Source organism: Grus americana, chromosome Z (assembly GCF_028858705.1).
Source record: "Grus americana isolate bGruAme1 chromosome Z, bGruAme1.mat, whole genome shotgun sequence".
In the NCBI taxonomy this organism is placed as follows: Eukaryota; Metazoa; Chordata; class Aves; order Gruiformes; family Gruidae; genus Grus; species Grus americana.
This window is the reverse complement of record NC_072891.1, coordinates 11,614,666-11,629,984: the sequence shown is the minus strand read 5'-3', so window position 1 is coordinate 11,629,984 and position 15,319 is coordinate 11,614,666. Positions and strand designations below refer to the sequence as shown.

The 15,319-nt window shown below is 41.9% G+C and overlaps 1 protein-coding gene across 6 annotated transcripts in view; it reads right to left on the bottom strand.

The window, feature by feature from the left end:
* Window positions 1-15,319, bottom strand: part of UNC13B (unc-13 homolog B) — a 218,773-nt gene that overhangs the window by 81,730 nt on the left and 121,724 nt on the right. For all 6 annotated transcript variants that reach the window (XM_054810171.1, XM_054810172.1, XM_054810167.1 and 3 more), the window contains 4 exons: window positions 9,087-9,133; window positions 4,125-4,203; window positions 2,340-2,414; window positions 924-1,143 (listed from right to left, as the gene is read on the bottom strand). In XM_054810171.1, coding sequence (XP_054666146.1) covers window positions 924-1,143; window positions 2,340-2,414; window positions 4,125-4,203; window positions 9,087-9,133 — 421 coding nt within the window. The remainder of the gene's footprint in view (window positions 1-923; window positions 1,144-2,339; window positions 2,415-4,124; window positions 4,204-9,086; window positions 9,134-15,319) is intronic.

Sequence of the window (15,319 nt, the reverse complement as noted above, 5' to 3'; positions counted from 1 at the left end):
CTCAAGTAGGAACACAAATTTGAGACCAAATCAAGACACTGTTTTACAAGCAAATAAAAATAACCTCACCAAGCCAGATGCCCAAATTAATACTTTTTCTCTCTCTCTTTTTCCCCCCTTTAATCAAATTCTTTTCAAACTTCTCCATTGTTTGTGTAAGGTCTCATTTATTCTGCAAAGTCACAGCTCTTTGAAGAGCTCTTCTTTGAAGAGCGAATAAAAAAACCCAACAAAATAAACAGAAATGCTAGCAGGAAGATGAAATACTGCCCATACACTCAAACAACACCTTCCTATCTGACCCATCATCTGTGCTGGCTCAGTCTCTTAAGTGGTTCAGCCATGAGACTCTGCCATTAAAAAGACAAAATACCTTGCCAGTCTGTACTTGGTACAGAGAATCCAAGCTAAGTCTATGGACTCTATCCCCTAAGCAGGAACCCAGTGCTGCTCTGAAGAGCTTAAAACAGTAAAACAGGCTGATGGTTAAAACAAGCAACCTGACTGGGATACCAGGGCAGGGGGGACAAAACAAAAGCCAGAATATCCAGCCTAGTACCCTATTCACCCTGCCCACTATCTCTCTTCCATGCAGGGTATGTTAGCAAATACACCACCCGAGCTGACACTAAGAAAGATTAAACATTACATGGCTTAAAACCAAACAGATGTGAAAGAGTCAAGAATTAAACCTTCTTTTAAAGCACATCAAGCACAATGTTGCAAGGAAGTTCTTCTGCGTCAGTGGAGCTGTCTGCATCCACGGGATGGTGGGGATAGGTTTAGCCCAATTGCACCTTTTCAGAAAATATGCATTCATTTTAATAAATGCAGCTTCACTGATCACTGAAGTATCACCTATACATTTAGGAAAGCTCTAGTAAGACTTTTGGAACAGCCACACTCCACTGGCCACTACTCACTCTGTAAGCAGTCAGCATTGAGCAAGTCTTGGCACTTCTCATGGCACTTGACTCCACATTCACCGCAGCGCATTCCCTGCCGTGCAATACCCCACAGCAGCCCCTCACACTCGTAGCAGTAGGTAGGAGTTGTGGCTGTCCACACTTCAAAGTTGTGTGGGGTTGTACAAGAGATGGGGTAAATTAAGGCTTGCAAGGTCTTCTTATAGACATGAGCTTTCTGAAAGGCAAGAGCACACATAAACCAACATCCAGGAAGGCGACTGAACCTATTTTTGCTGGTTAACACACGAGTTTTAAGGGAAAAGGCATGAGCAGTCCAATAAATCTACACATTTGAGGTAGCCAAATTTACCAAATTTTTTACAAGCAGCAGCAGAGGACACCCTTCCAAAAACATTTCTCCAGGCATTTAAAAAAGTGGAGGAGATGGAAGGAAAGAATTAAGGTTTGTGGATGAGGGATATCTTGCATAAAGGAAGTTTCACACCCTGTCCCCCATGGTGGATAGCACAGAAGAAAATGGTAAGATTACATTTTTCAGAATCATATTGACACATTAAATGTTAGTTTTTACATGTTTGGTTTCTTTAAACAAATATCAAGCACAACTACAGGCTGGGCAAGGAACAGATTGAGAGCAGCCCCGAGGAGAAGGACTTGGGGGTGTTGATTGATGAGAAGCTCAACATGAGGTGGCACTGTGCGCTTGCAGCCCAGAAAACCAACTGTGTCCTGGGCTGCATCAAAAGCAGCGTGACCAGCAGGTCGAGGGAGGTGATCCTGTCCCTCTACTCCGCTCTGGTGAGACCCCACCTGGAGTACTGCGTCCAGCTCTGGGGGCCCCAGTACAGGAGAGACATGGAGCTGTTGGGGTGAGTCCAGAGGAGGCCATGAAGTTGATCAGAGGGCTGGAGCACCTCTCCTCTGAGGACAGGCTGAGAGAGTTGGGGTTGTTCAGTCTGGAGAAGAGAAGGCTCCGGGGAGATCTAATTGTGGCCTTCCAGGGAGTGTAGTGACAGGACAAGGGGGAATGGGTTTAAGCTGAAGGAGGGTCGATTTAGATTAGATGTTAGAAAGAAATTCTTTACTGTGAGGGTGGTGAGACACTGGCACAGGTTGTGCAGAGAAGCTGTGGATGCCCCATCCCTGGAAGTGTTTAAGTCCAGGTTGGATGGGGCTTTGGGCAACGTGGTCTAGTTGAGGGTGTCCCTGCCTCTATCAGGGGGGTTGGAACTAGATGACCTTGAGGTCCCTTCCAACCCAAACCATTCTATGATTCTATGATAAATGATATAAGAAGCTTTGCATCTATATTTTAAGACATCTGTGAAGCTCGCTCTGCATCCCAGAGAGCCAAATTCCCTTAATTTGCTTACTAAAAGTTAATAGAAGCCAAGCAACCCTCCCACTTACCAGCTCTTCATCTTTGAGAGATGTTCTAGTGGCCATTGCTGAGGTAATTCCGGCTTTCCGGGACTGAACCAGTGACTAAGAAGGAAGAAAATTTGTTATTCACCACCAATATTCAGAAATGCACTGGCACTACATGCCCAGAGATGTGACCAAGGGGACTCTGTCATCCTAGACATCAAACCAGCAGTCTATTACATTCAAGTTGGTTTCTTAAATGATAGCTCACATCTCAGAAGAGTCAAATGCATACTCTGAAAGGTCTCCAACTCATTTCCATCTGCCCACAACCAGTCTCACTCTGGTAAATTTTACTGTTTCTCTGGTAAGATCTGTCAATGAAACCTGGGTTCACATCTCCATTTCCATGTTCTGGTAGCAATGGTAACCCTGCTATTGCCTAAGATCACTACATGGGACTCACTCTTCTATATCTAACTTCATTCATATCCAACAGGACGTTATTTCATCAGTTTTATAACACACACAACACCCCCAAACGTGACAGTGAAAGGGTTACAAATAAACAGGATACTAAAAAAAAAAAAAAAAGAACAGAGTAGGTTGGGAGTACAGGTTTGAATGTGCACCACATTCATTGGCCATCACTGAACACAATGAACAGCATTTTTCCCTCAAAACTGCCTCTTTTTCATCACGTCCACACTAATTCTGCAGCCTTGGACAGTACAGGGCAGTGCCCTTGCAGCACCTCACACTGGCATACAAAGGATTCCTTCAGCAAGCCACTCCAGTTAGATGAAGGCAGAGAAGGAAATTAAAGATAGGAACATCTCCTTTGAAATTATCAAATCCTATCAGAAACCTGATATGCTCTGCTTTATGCTGTTTGAAGACAGACTGAAAAAGTTCATTCCATCAGTGATGGAGCAGGACAGAATGCTGGATACGCATGCACTGCAATACTGCAGGTTCAAAACAAAAAGCAAAAAAGTGGAAGGAAAATAAGGTAAAGTAATTTTTGGTGAAGACTTGGTGGGTAGTCTTCAGCTCCACTTACCATGGCCTGTAGAGAGAGAGATTGAAAGCGTACAAAGGAAGTAACACAAGTTAATGCCATTATTGCAAGGATTTACGATACCAGCAGTTAGTAAGACACATATTAAGCTTCCCATGGGTAAGTTGGCAGAGAGAATTGCATGCATCTTTTCACAGGAATTACAGGATATGGAAACTTTGGTCTTTCAGCTGTTTCAGCATTTCTCTCAAGTATGCAATCGCTACGTGTACTGAACACAGCCAACAAAAAACCATTTGTCCCGCAGAAGCCTTATTTCACCATATCACACAAGCATATGAAACTTGTCCTCATTAGTTGCTTCGTTCTTATGCTTCCTTCAGTGCAGAAGCCTACTGGCAATATTGCAAATTACTTTAAAAATCCAAGCACATATGCTCATTTATCTATCCTCTGAAATTCCAACCTTCTGGTAAGTTGCCAAACCTCACATGGACATTGTAACTTTCCCCAAAGTATGTGATTTTTAGGAAAACATTTAAAAATAATGCAGACCTAAAAATAGTCAAATATTCTGTGTAGAAAAAAAAAGAAATATCTTAATTCTACCAAATGAATGAAACTGTCTACAAAACCATAGCTCATCCTCATTGAGATTTTTTTCAAGCAGAACTCCTAACCCCTTACTGTAAGAATTAATTTTGCTAAACAGGAAACCTTCAGCTTCTTAAAGTGACAATGAATGTTACCGCATGTCAAAAAGTGAAGCCACTTGCACCAATAACTGTGTCTGAAGAAAAATCTCTTACCAGATCACTGACAAGTGGAATTGGCTTTTTTTTGCGTAAATCGGGCATGCTATCAATGCCATATAGACCACCTGCAGGCCTGGAAATTCAGGAGGGAAGAAAAAAAAAAAAGATTAAAAATCTCATCAGCAGTGATAGACAGTAAACAGATGAGAAAAACCTTCCTTAAAACATCAGTGTCCTTGCTAATATCACAGTTAATGAGAAAAGGAAGAATCAGTTCATTGCAAATGCAACGAGAGCTGTGAACACACTAAAACCAGGTAGTTTTCCCATTCTCAGAGGTGAGGGTCTGAGCTAGCTCAGAGTAGGCTGGGCATGCATTTGCAGAGCACCCAGTGCTTCAGAGTCACTGCTGCCAGCACATTGGGTGAAGGCAGCCTTATCCCTGACACTTCTATGGGGCACCTTTTTGGCAAAAATACTTACCTAACGGCAGAAGGAGAGCTCCCTGGCAGTAATTCACACACGGCTTAGTCTGTGGTAACTGAGCCACACATCCCTGTTTTCAGAAGTACCTTTTGCTCCTTAGGGAGAGCTCAGTTTATACTTTATTGTTGCCATTGAGCATTGTGGCAGGAAAGATTTCAGAAACTTGAAAGCATCCTGTCTAATCCTTCTCCATCCCCTTTCTTTTGATTTAATTAATTTAGGGTTGGGGTATGTGGGAGATGCTTTACTGGAGGAAGAAAAATCAGCCAGTGTAAGGTGCTCAGGGTTCGAGTCATACAGACTTCTACACATGAGAGCTGCCATTCAGCAGTGGAGTTGGCGACAGAGCAAAAGGGACATTATCCCACAATACTGGGAGTCTGCAGAAATAAAACGTGTCAGCCTCTTCCTTCCTGATGAAACCAGGCTGAATAATTTCTATCTGGATCCTGCTGTGCACTGGTAACACCACATGGATATATGTCTGTGCTTGAAGAATGTCTGTTAATTCAACTTGAAGGACCCAAGTAAACCAACTTCATATGTCTAAGTCCTTAAGATGATGCTTTTTGCTACGGTTGGGAACTGAGCACACATTTCTCTGCTGTGGCACCTATCATATTCGCCCCAAACTGAAAAACAGACCTGTGATGTGATTCTCTCCCTGCAGTGGACACCCAGCTGCCAACCAAAACCCACAGCCCCTCTTAGGGTCTCACTTAACTTCCCCATCTCCATGCTGTTCTCGTGCCTTGGTAACACTAAGAATATGGTTCCCAAGGCCATTTTGCTGGCTACAGAGACCGTACAGGGAACTTCTGCCTCTCTGTCTTTGGCGATTTATTTTCACCTCATATCATGCTGGCTTACACCCTTTTTGCAGTTGCATGATAAACTGGCAGTTGCATGATAAACTTTTAATCCACATATTTTGCTAATTTGGTACACTGCACCCAGCTGAAATGCTTTCGGACACCACAATTACAGGAAAGAGGAGTATGGCTCAAACTGCAATAAGAGACACATGTCTAGGAAACCAAATTACCACTACAAATTTGCACGTGTGATGAAAATTGGTGACAGGAGGCAACCTGCACCTCTCGGCAAGCAGGACCTACTCAAATTCCCATTCAATACAGCCAAAAGTAAAAAAAACCCAACCCAACCCAAACCAAAACCCAACCAAACATCCAGGAAACAACAATGATCACACCTATGTTACAGCAGCCCAAGCTCTAGAACAGACAAGGATGTCATAGCACAGCCTAGCACAGGGCTGTGTCAAAGAGGGAAGCAGCCTATTACATACAGAAGCATGCCATAGCACTGTAATGGAAAAATTGACTTTTTTGACAGGGTGTAGGAGGGCGACACGTCCGAGCCACGGCTGAGCTGACAGCTGCTGCTGGCTGAACAAGCCTGGTGGGAAGGTGAACATCCACGTGTAACTGCACAAATTGTGTTGGCTCTGCATGCAGCGTGAGTCACACTTGCACAGCAGCACCGCGCACAGCTCTCTGCGCTCCTACGCGATGAGTGCAAACCACCTGCAGTCAGCTGCGACAGCTAGACCTCACAGCTGGGGAAGGAAGACAAACCTGGACATGAGAAAGTTGAAGATTTACAGCAGTTAATTAAAACTATTGGAATCTTTGTCCAAGAACAGTTTTCCAACGCTGGAAATCCTTACAGTGAGGCTACGGGGTGCTTTTACTAGAGGCTACCCTCATTTCCAATAGAGAATTCCAGAAAAACTTTTCGCCTGAGTTACACTGCAATAATCCCTTCTGGCTTATAGAAAAATCTGATCTACATCAAGAAATAAGAAATATCTGCATAAACTGTTTATATTGTCAGAACAGTTTTGCTGGGATCAAACATGAAATTTTGTCTGCTGCCCTAATGTTACAAACCCCTTCCAATACTAAAGAAACTGTTTTGAGGTAAAATAGGTGTCATAGAAGACTAGCCAGATGCTGCCAAGAATTCCAGCATTATTTAAATTACAATATAGCTTATTGGTAAGTTTTGGGTCAAATCACTTGACTTATGAAAACATATGTAAAATAGAAAGGGAGAGTCTATAAGCTGAAAAGATGCAACAAAATGGTCACAAGTAAAAATCCAGAGTCAGTGCTCCTGCTAAAAGTAAATGGCACAGCAGGGAATTTATACTTCTTTTCTACACAATTTCCAATGACTATTTTTTTCTCATTCAATTGAAAGGGAACTGTGATACTCTGACATTTCCCAGGAAGGAAAAACATTAAAATTGCATGTTTTATAAATTCAAGATGAGCTTAAACAAGTTATTGTGCTTGAGAAACATGCCTAGTTACAACCTGTTTTTTGCAAAATATTTATGATAGACTGAGGTTTATGATAGAACCAGTAGTGAGCGAGACTGACAGAGAACAAGACTATTTGAAAAATGCTTGTTTTCGCCACTGAAGAGAGGTATTGTAATACCTAGATAGTTATATACTTAGATGACCTGCTTTTAGCTTGTTAATACTTAAAAAAACAATCAGCAACAATTTTTCATTTTCAAAATTAACCAGCGTGTTGTGCTTTCAGCTACCTCAGCCTCTTTATTCAAACACAATCTCTAGTTCGCTTTACAAAATCTGTGTTTGCACAGACAGAAATACTGACAGTGCCTCAAATATGCACATTGTAGCTTTATATGTAATAGGGTAACTCTCCTCTGCAAAGCATGTAATATTTATAATGTTATTATGGAGTGCTGTATTGAGGAGTGAATAGCATTTCTGTATGAGAAGATGATTTGCACCAATAAATAAAATATAGAGAGATATTACACCCAGACACTGATCCATAATACCAATTGTAGTTTTTTTTGAAGCTATCTCTCCAAAGTCAGTGATTGCAGACAGGGAGCTACTTTTAGCATTATGCTAAAAGTGCAAATAGCTTGAAGCAAGTATTCATCTTTTAATACAAGTTTTATCACACAGATGCTTACATTAAATCTTGAAAATTTAAGCAAAGATGACAGAAGATGATTATTTCCTTCAAAGGACATGACTTCTCTAATCTACACATGAAAGGAACTCTAAAAATAAGTGCTTTAATACACTTTGTGGCTAACAAGCCACAATGTGGCTAACTGTGGAATTAAAGGTTCACCACCCACAACCACTTTTTCTAGACATCTCTTGCATGTAGGGATACAGTGAATAAACCAAACTTTTTTCAAAACTACATTAGTCTGTTTTGTTATAGCTCACGTAAAAAGAGAAAAAAATTGCAGACTAGAGCAAACATTGCCTTAAATTGACAAAACACATTTTTAAGTATTTCAGGACTGTAGGTGTATTCATTTTTAAGGCTGGGAAATCATTGTGTGTGCATGAACCAATAAACTCAATACATTGTCTCCTTGTTAAAGCAGGAGAAGGTGCGGTTTATAGTTAGAATAAATCACTGTCTTCTGCTCCTGTTAATTGCCAGTTCTCCAGCAGCCTGCTCAGCGAAATCCTGGGCTCCTTAGGAAAGTGCGGGGTTGCTAGGCAGCTCCAGGCATCCGCAGGTGTGGAGGACGCTTTGCGGGAATACCAACATCGCAGAACAATGACTCCAAGAGCAGAAAGCCGTATAACGAAGCCTCCAATTTAACTTTGCATTTTATTAGGGAAGCATCCTTCAGTAGTACGAGATTTAACACAGGCAGCAAGCCAACTCTTGCTGAGATTTCAGGTAAATCTGCTGCTACATCAGCTCCTAATGAGTGCACCACCACCAAACTGTATTGCCCTAATCGCATACAAGGCACATAACCTAGCAGCTTGTAAAATGTGTCATTGTCTTTTTTTTCCCCAGAGAGGCTTCTAGGGAAGCTACCGTGTTGGCACCTATTATGCAGAGTATCATGCCGAAATTACAATCAGAATTTGTCTGCTTCATTTGCTGCGAGAAGCGTGTTGCAGAGATAATGGACAGCCTCTCACTCTCACCTGTGCAAAAGAGGCATGATGATCACTGCTTTAAAAATCACAAACTGCAATGATTTCCAGAGTTACTGCAGTTCTGACTACCACAGTGACCATAGAAATCATCGCAAAGACAGAACACTTCCCCAAAGCTACTTTTTTTCTTCAAAGAGCAAAAAACACAGCAATCTTTCTGAGTACTCTTTCCCTTCCCTGGTGACATGAGTGACTGATAAAGAAAAAAGGATCTCATCCAGACCACTCTGTGGTGCTCAGCAAGGATTACTTAACACTACTGCCATAAGCACTTGCTGCCGTCACGTTACAGATTATATATTGCAAACTATAACCTTGTTCTTAACCACAGATGTCTTGAAGAGCTGCACAGACCACTTCCAGCTGTCTAAGAGGAGACTCAGCAGCAGCCTGGCCCTAAGCGAGGCATGGCCACTTGATTATTCCTGAAAACAGCCATTAAAAACATCAGAAGTGCTACTTCTACTTAAGAGGAACTGCAGACCTCAGAGTACACTGTAATTATAAACACAGGGAAACAAGGTCTCAAAATACCACTTACCCTCCTTTGAGCCAGGGTGGTTTTGATGGATCAGCCTCATCTTGACCCTTAAGTGGGGGAAGGAAAAAGACCAATATGAAATTAGTTTCCAAAAATGTCAGAAAAAGCGTTCAGATTATAGTCTGAGGAAAGGATAACAGACCACACTGCATGCAGCAAATGCATACAGAAACTTATTCAAGCACCTCCAATGACCAACATGTCAGGACAAGTCATACGAACACAGACAGGCTATGCAATTTCATTGAACGCCTAGAGCCAGGACCAGAAGAGACTGTTCAGTGCACATCCTCTTTCAAAAGGCAGTCTTGAAGACCAACTCTTTTATTTTCTTTCTCCAACCCAACAAAAGCATGTGTTATCGGAGAGCTCTGTTACCACAGGTCACCACTTACATGAACATGGTCATAATGAGGATGCTAAAAATTAACAGCACCTGTATGGAATACACAAATGAGTGATCAACATGAAACTTTGTACAAACACTTGTGAGCTTTGTTAATGCTCAAATGCAAAGACCTCCCTAAGCAGAGAGGTCCCATTGCAGCTCCGCCCATTCATATACAAGCATTTCATTTCGAACAGGCGTCAAGCAAGGGCCATCACTTGCAAGACGATTGCAGGTGAACTGGGATCTCATGGTACGATGCAAAACACCACAGACTGTAATATGAGGATTCATATTCATGAATTAAAACCATGTTCTTCTGTTTGTATTAGGAGTGTATTTATAGAGCGATGTTTTGTTTCTTCGAAATTCTTCAGTGGACTGATTAGAGCTGAGGAGTGTTTAAACACTTGCAACGTATGTGGCGGAAACAAAGTTTCTAGATAAGGCGAAAATGGTTTACCTCTAACTGGTTCCAGCTTAGAGTTCATACCTTCTCCTGCACGCCTTGAAAGAAAAGCTGGTTTCAAACAGGAGTAGGCGGGACACACAGCTAATAGCTGACATCCCAACCTCAGATACTCATGTCTGCCAAGAACATAAGGAGGCTGTAATGTGCACACAGTGGAAAACAAAGTATTTCCAGCCATGGGACTTGCGACCTGAGAATCATCACAAAGTAAATGATTATCTGCCAGGAAATAAGCTCCAGTTTTATGCAAGATAAGAGAATACAGCCCCAAAAGAAATATCTGTTGTTGTTGCTGTTCTGTGCTTTGGATGAGCTACGCAACCTCAGGTCGTTCATGGGTAACAGACAAGGTCTCCCATGAAGATCAGAAATAACCAAGGAAAAAATGTTTCTATTTGAGGTCTCAACTTGTACAGCAGCAAAAGTCCAAACTTTTTAGTTGTTGTTCCTACAACTCAAGGGGTAGGTAGATATAAAGATTACATAATTTTTTTTATTTCATTTTTAAACAGGCATGAAGAACATGACATTATCCATAATTGAATGGACACTCCAGCTTTTCTACATAATCACAGAGGTCTGCAGAACAGGCAGGAGCTCAGACCCATGCTCCAGCACTTTTCCCCCACAGCTGGAACAACACCCCAGGATCCAGGGTTCTGCAGGAAGGATGATGCTCTGCACATCTCCGTTCCGAGCTGTGCTTCCAAAACCCCTCAGCCTGAAACCTGCATTTCCTTGGAGCGATCTGAACCAAATGCTGGTCAAGAGAGTAGATTTCATGAAACAAATGCAGCCACATCCTCCAGAGCACACAAGGGAGGATGTCTCTACCTTTGCCTTTGAACGCTTAGAAGAGCTGTGGCCAGCAAGCAATCTTAAAACGGAATGTTTTATACCGGATCGAGTGTGATACAGGTTGGTTTGGCTCTATTGAATGACAGAAAATGGCAAACATAAATGTAGCAACATTTACTGGTAAAAGGAATCAGTGCAACAGGTTTTTCAATCAGTTTACCAAAATACTCTATATACAAGTGGCCAATATTTGAGACATTAACGGATCACAAATAGCACAGCCAATACTGCAGCCTGGAGACCACAAGAGTATCAAGAACTCTTTTCAGGAGACGATGACCCAGGGAAAGCTGTTTTCTAACTGAGCAATACCCATTTCCTACAGGCAGCCATGAGTCAACAGAGAACACCCAAGAGCGTGGATGCAGAGAAGGGCAGAAAGCGTGATCAGGAAACAAACCTCCATCATCTCCCAGATTTTGAGACATGCCAAGTAACAATTGCCAAGAGTCTAGATAAACTGTACTTCTGTTCATTAATTTTAATTACTTTTGCCAAGCCTTTCAGACATGCATATAAAAAGAAAAGAAGAGGAAGAGCTTCTCTAGGGTCAAGATTAATAATCATCGGGGTACAACAGCACAAAACAAAAGAGCTTTCAATAAGTGACAATATTGATGTAGGGGCAAGGCAGGTGATGGCTGTGTGGAAAAAGGAGTCATCACCTGCTGAAAGCAACGTAAAAAGGTAATTTGCTCCAGGCAGCATTCTCTCTGAGAAAATGCTGAGAGAATCAGCACCTGACATCCATCAAACCCGGGGCTGACGCCTTAACACTGTGGGAGAGCCAGTGCAATACCCACAGTTAAGGTATGTGGGGGAAAGAGGAAAATGTGATCTAGATTAGCATAGGCTCATTATTGGCTTCAACAGCTTGAAAGGCTTCAGAGCAAACATGAAGGAAAGAATTAACATGGAGGCAAATGGAAAACAGGAAAAAATATCATATAGGGTACACCGGGTTTTGAAAGCATTTGTAGTTTGACATAGCAACCATTTTTCTTCAGGCTGTAAAATGAATTATCAACTGAATTTTCATTTCAACAAAAAGCTTCTGATGCAATGCCATGTGACGGTAATAAGGCCGGATAAGCTGAGAAGGAGTAGGGAGCTTTAAGGTGGGTAAACAAGTACCTGTCGCTGAGCCAGCCATAGGCAATGCAGTAAGGAAGCTAGTGGGAGTAAGTAGGATCTGCTGATAAAATCTACCAATGACAAACACCAGAGAATTATTGATACAGAACTCAGATGTCCAATGGAAAGAACTGATGGCAGTGAAGATTGCAACAACAGGGGATTAAACGTGGTACAAACGGCAAGGTCAGAGCCCTGAAGCTTGCTGTGAATTTGACAGCACACAAGGCGTTCCTTGGTGGAGAACAGCACGTGACAACTGACTTGAGTTCTAGTCATCCCACTGGCCATGAGCCACCACCATACGCCATGTAAGGAGAGAGCACCATCTATAGAGTTTGTCCAGTGAAATGTCTCCATAGAAATAAAAGCATAAATACCACTGCACTGTGCTGGCAAGACTCCTTCAGAAAGGCATATACAATCTTTTTATTCTGTGTCAAAGTAAAAAGGATTCACACAGGAAAATGGCAAAAGCAGCATGAGGATGTAAACACAATTCTAAAGGACGAGGGCAGCTTGCTTAGTCTAGCAAAAAGAACCTTTTCCTGGGCTTATTAAATAGACAGGAAAGCGTACGGCATGGAAGAACTGCAGCTAAATATAAATGGAGGATGAAAATTAGGTGTCTAACCATGACAGTTCTGTAGTAGCCTTTCAAAAGGAAAAGCAGACACCAAACCTAACCAGTTTTAAAGAAGGAAATTGGGCAGTTTATATATGAAGTAATGGCACAATACCACACAGTGGCAGGGGCCTGGCAGTCACCAAGAAGTCCTCTGCATTCCTTCGTTGCACTGACATATGTAGTCTAAAAATCAGAGGCTGCATTACCTATAAGTGTCAGGCATGAGGGTTAATAGGGTCCAGACACCTCTGGGACTGCCAGTTAAAGTAATCCACAGTTTACACCACTGTGGTGGGTAGGAACACCTCACACGCTCCTCTACATTTACAGAAGGCAAATGGCAATGTTATAGGTGGATTTGCTGCAGCTGGGGAGTCTCCCACCCTCTGAAGGCAGCACTCGCACCAGGATGCAGGAGGGCTCCAGTAGCTGCTCTAGGTCTTGTCACCAGCCATGAATCCACTGGAGTTCAGCCCATGACAACAGCCTGGCTCGCCTGGAGCCCAGGCAAGCAGAAGAAATGATGGGCAGATGAGAAGAACACTGGAACAAGTGAGAGAGGTTTTAGCACTGTCCTTCCTGAAATCAATGGGCGGGCAAAGGGAAAGCAGACACACTGAACTCCTAGACATGCACGTGCTGCACGTCACAGAGTCTTTTCCTGGTTAAAGCTTCACTTCTCTGCACAGCTCTGTCAATTGATCTCTCCTTGAAAGCAGCCAGACTAGTCTGAATCTGAATTTTTTTTTTTTTTTTTTTAAATCTCCAGTAAGGACATAAAGCAGTACTGAAAAGATGGGGAAGCAAAGATGTAAACAAAACAGCCCATCACATCTCTATGTTTTTTTTTTTTTATTTCTGATGCTGAGGGATGACAGTTTTATACCTACTGTCCAGCAAATATCATCGGCCAGAGAAGTGCCTGTCACCTCTAGTAATGCAGTATATTCACTCACAGTAAAGCATGCTGCAATCAGTTGCTGAAAGGTCTTCTCCAAGTAATTAAAGTTTCTTATCAACCAAGAACCAGTTAGCAACATAATGCCAGTGAGAGACTAGCATAAATTTAATACCCTGGATTAAACAAGTCAACAGACACGATCATTTAAGGCACAGTATTTAGTCACAGGGACGGCAATGTTTAGTGAAGCCTAAAAAGGAAACTAATAGTAGTTTTGCTTATTCAGGAAAAGCAGCAGCTAGGCTTACAAGTAATTTGAGAAGTTATTTAACCAAGCTGCAATTTCTAAATTTTGCAGTTTCATCTCACACACAAGAAGGTGTTTCAATGGACAGAACAAACAATTACACACTTCTGTAGATGAGAAAGTCCATAAAATGGACAGAGACACATTAAAAAAAAAAATCACAAAGTCTGGAGCAGCACAAGGAAAAGGAATAACATCCCCAGATCTGTTATCCTTCTCCATATAAATCCATCTCTCCACATAAAAGGCTTTCTAACAATGTAACTTTCCATCACATTTAAGTACTGTGTTTAGCACATTATCCTCTTAGATAAAAAACAGACGTAAAACATGGAAAGCTGCTTTATTTAAACAGATAACAAAAAAAATCAATAATGACTTTTTATTTGTTTTGAAAATCATCTTAACTTGTTTTCAAATACCATACTTCACTATTAAACCTCAAAGACTTCAATTTAGCTATATATTAATCTGCATCAGGCTAAAACAAGGAGCTAATGTTTCACTGTCTAAATTAAACTTCTGGTCACGCCTAATTAGACCATTTCTTCAGGGGTATTAGTAGAATCAGACTGATCTAAATCATCCCAATTAAACTAGTTGGTCCTGTGGTTCAATGTCTTCATTGACTAGAGCGTGCCTCCTTTTACATGGAATCCAAAGCTGCAACAAGCCAAGGGATTATTTTAAATTCACTGTATTCTGCAACAGTGTCAATTTAAATAATGACTGCAGAGCCCCAAAGGAAGCTCCTTCCACCTCATGTATCTTCCAGCTCTCCAGCTGCCAGATGAGCAGCTTAAAGGAGGCTGCAATGTTTTTGCACTGAAGCCAGAAGACAACAGGATTTGACACCAATATTTGACACTGGATATCTGCATTCCCAAAAAAGCATTAATGGACAGACGTTTGCCAGTAAGAATGAAACAAATTTGTTGATACACAGGTCAATAAAGGTTAGAAATACAAAAATTATTGAACTGTTAAGGGCAAGATCTGCATGGAAGCCCAAAAGCCATGCAATGTTCAGCCTGCTCCAGGAAGCTGATTTAGCCTGATTCATACAACCAAGGCAGAGACAGAAGCATGGCAGGCGCTGAGTCCACATAGCATATATTCAGAAAACAACAAAGTAAATTGAGAATCCAACAGCCAGAAATTTCTCTACGTGAGGAACAGTTGCAAATACAAACTAAGATGATATACAGCAGTATATATCAAAATTCTGTGGATCCTCTTAGGAGGAAAGAGTTACCTGTTGCCCACAGGGTGACAAGCAGAGTGGCAAACGGTCCACGAGTGGAGAGGGAATAGCTGTAGGTATTAAGGGAAAAGTCCTGCCCTTCCCATGGGGCGCACAGCCCTGCTCCAAGCAAAGTGCAGTCTGTAGCTAGCTACAGCATCTACAGCAGACACCTACCAGCATCCACAGCCTTGCTTAGGCTCAATATTATAGCCCATAGTGGTACTTTTGACTTCAATTGCTGCAAGTGTACCAACCAGACAGAGATGGAATGAAATAATACAACTGAGGAAAAATGAGGA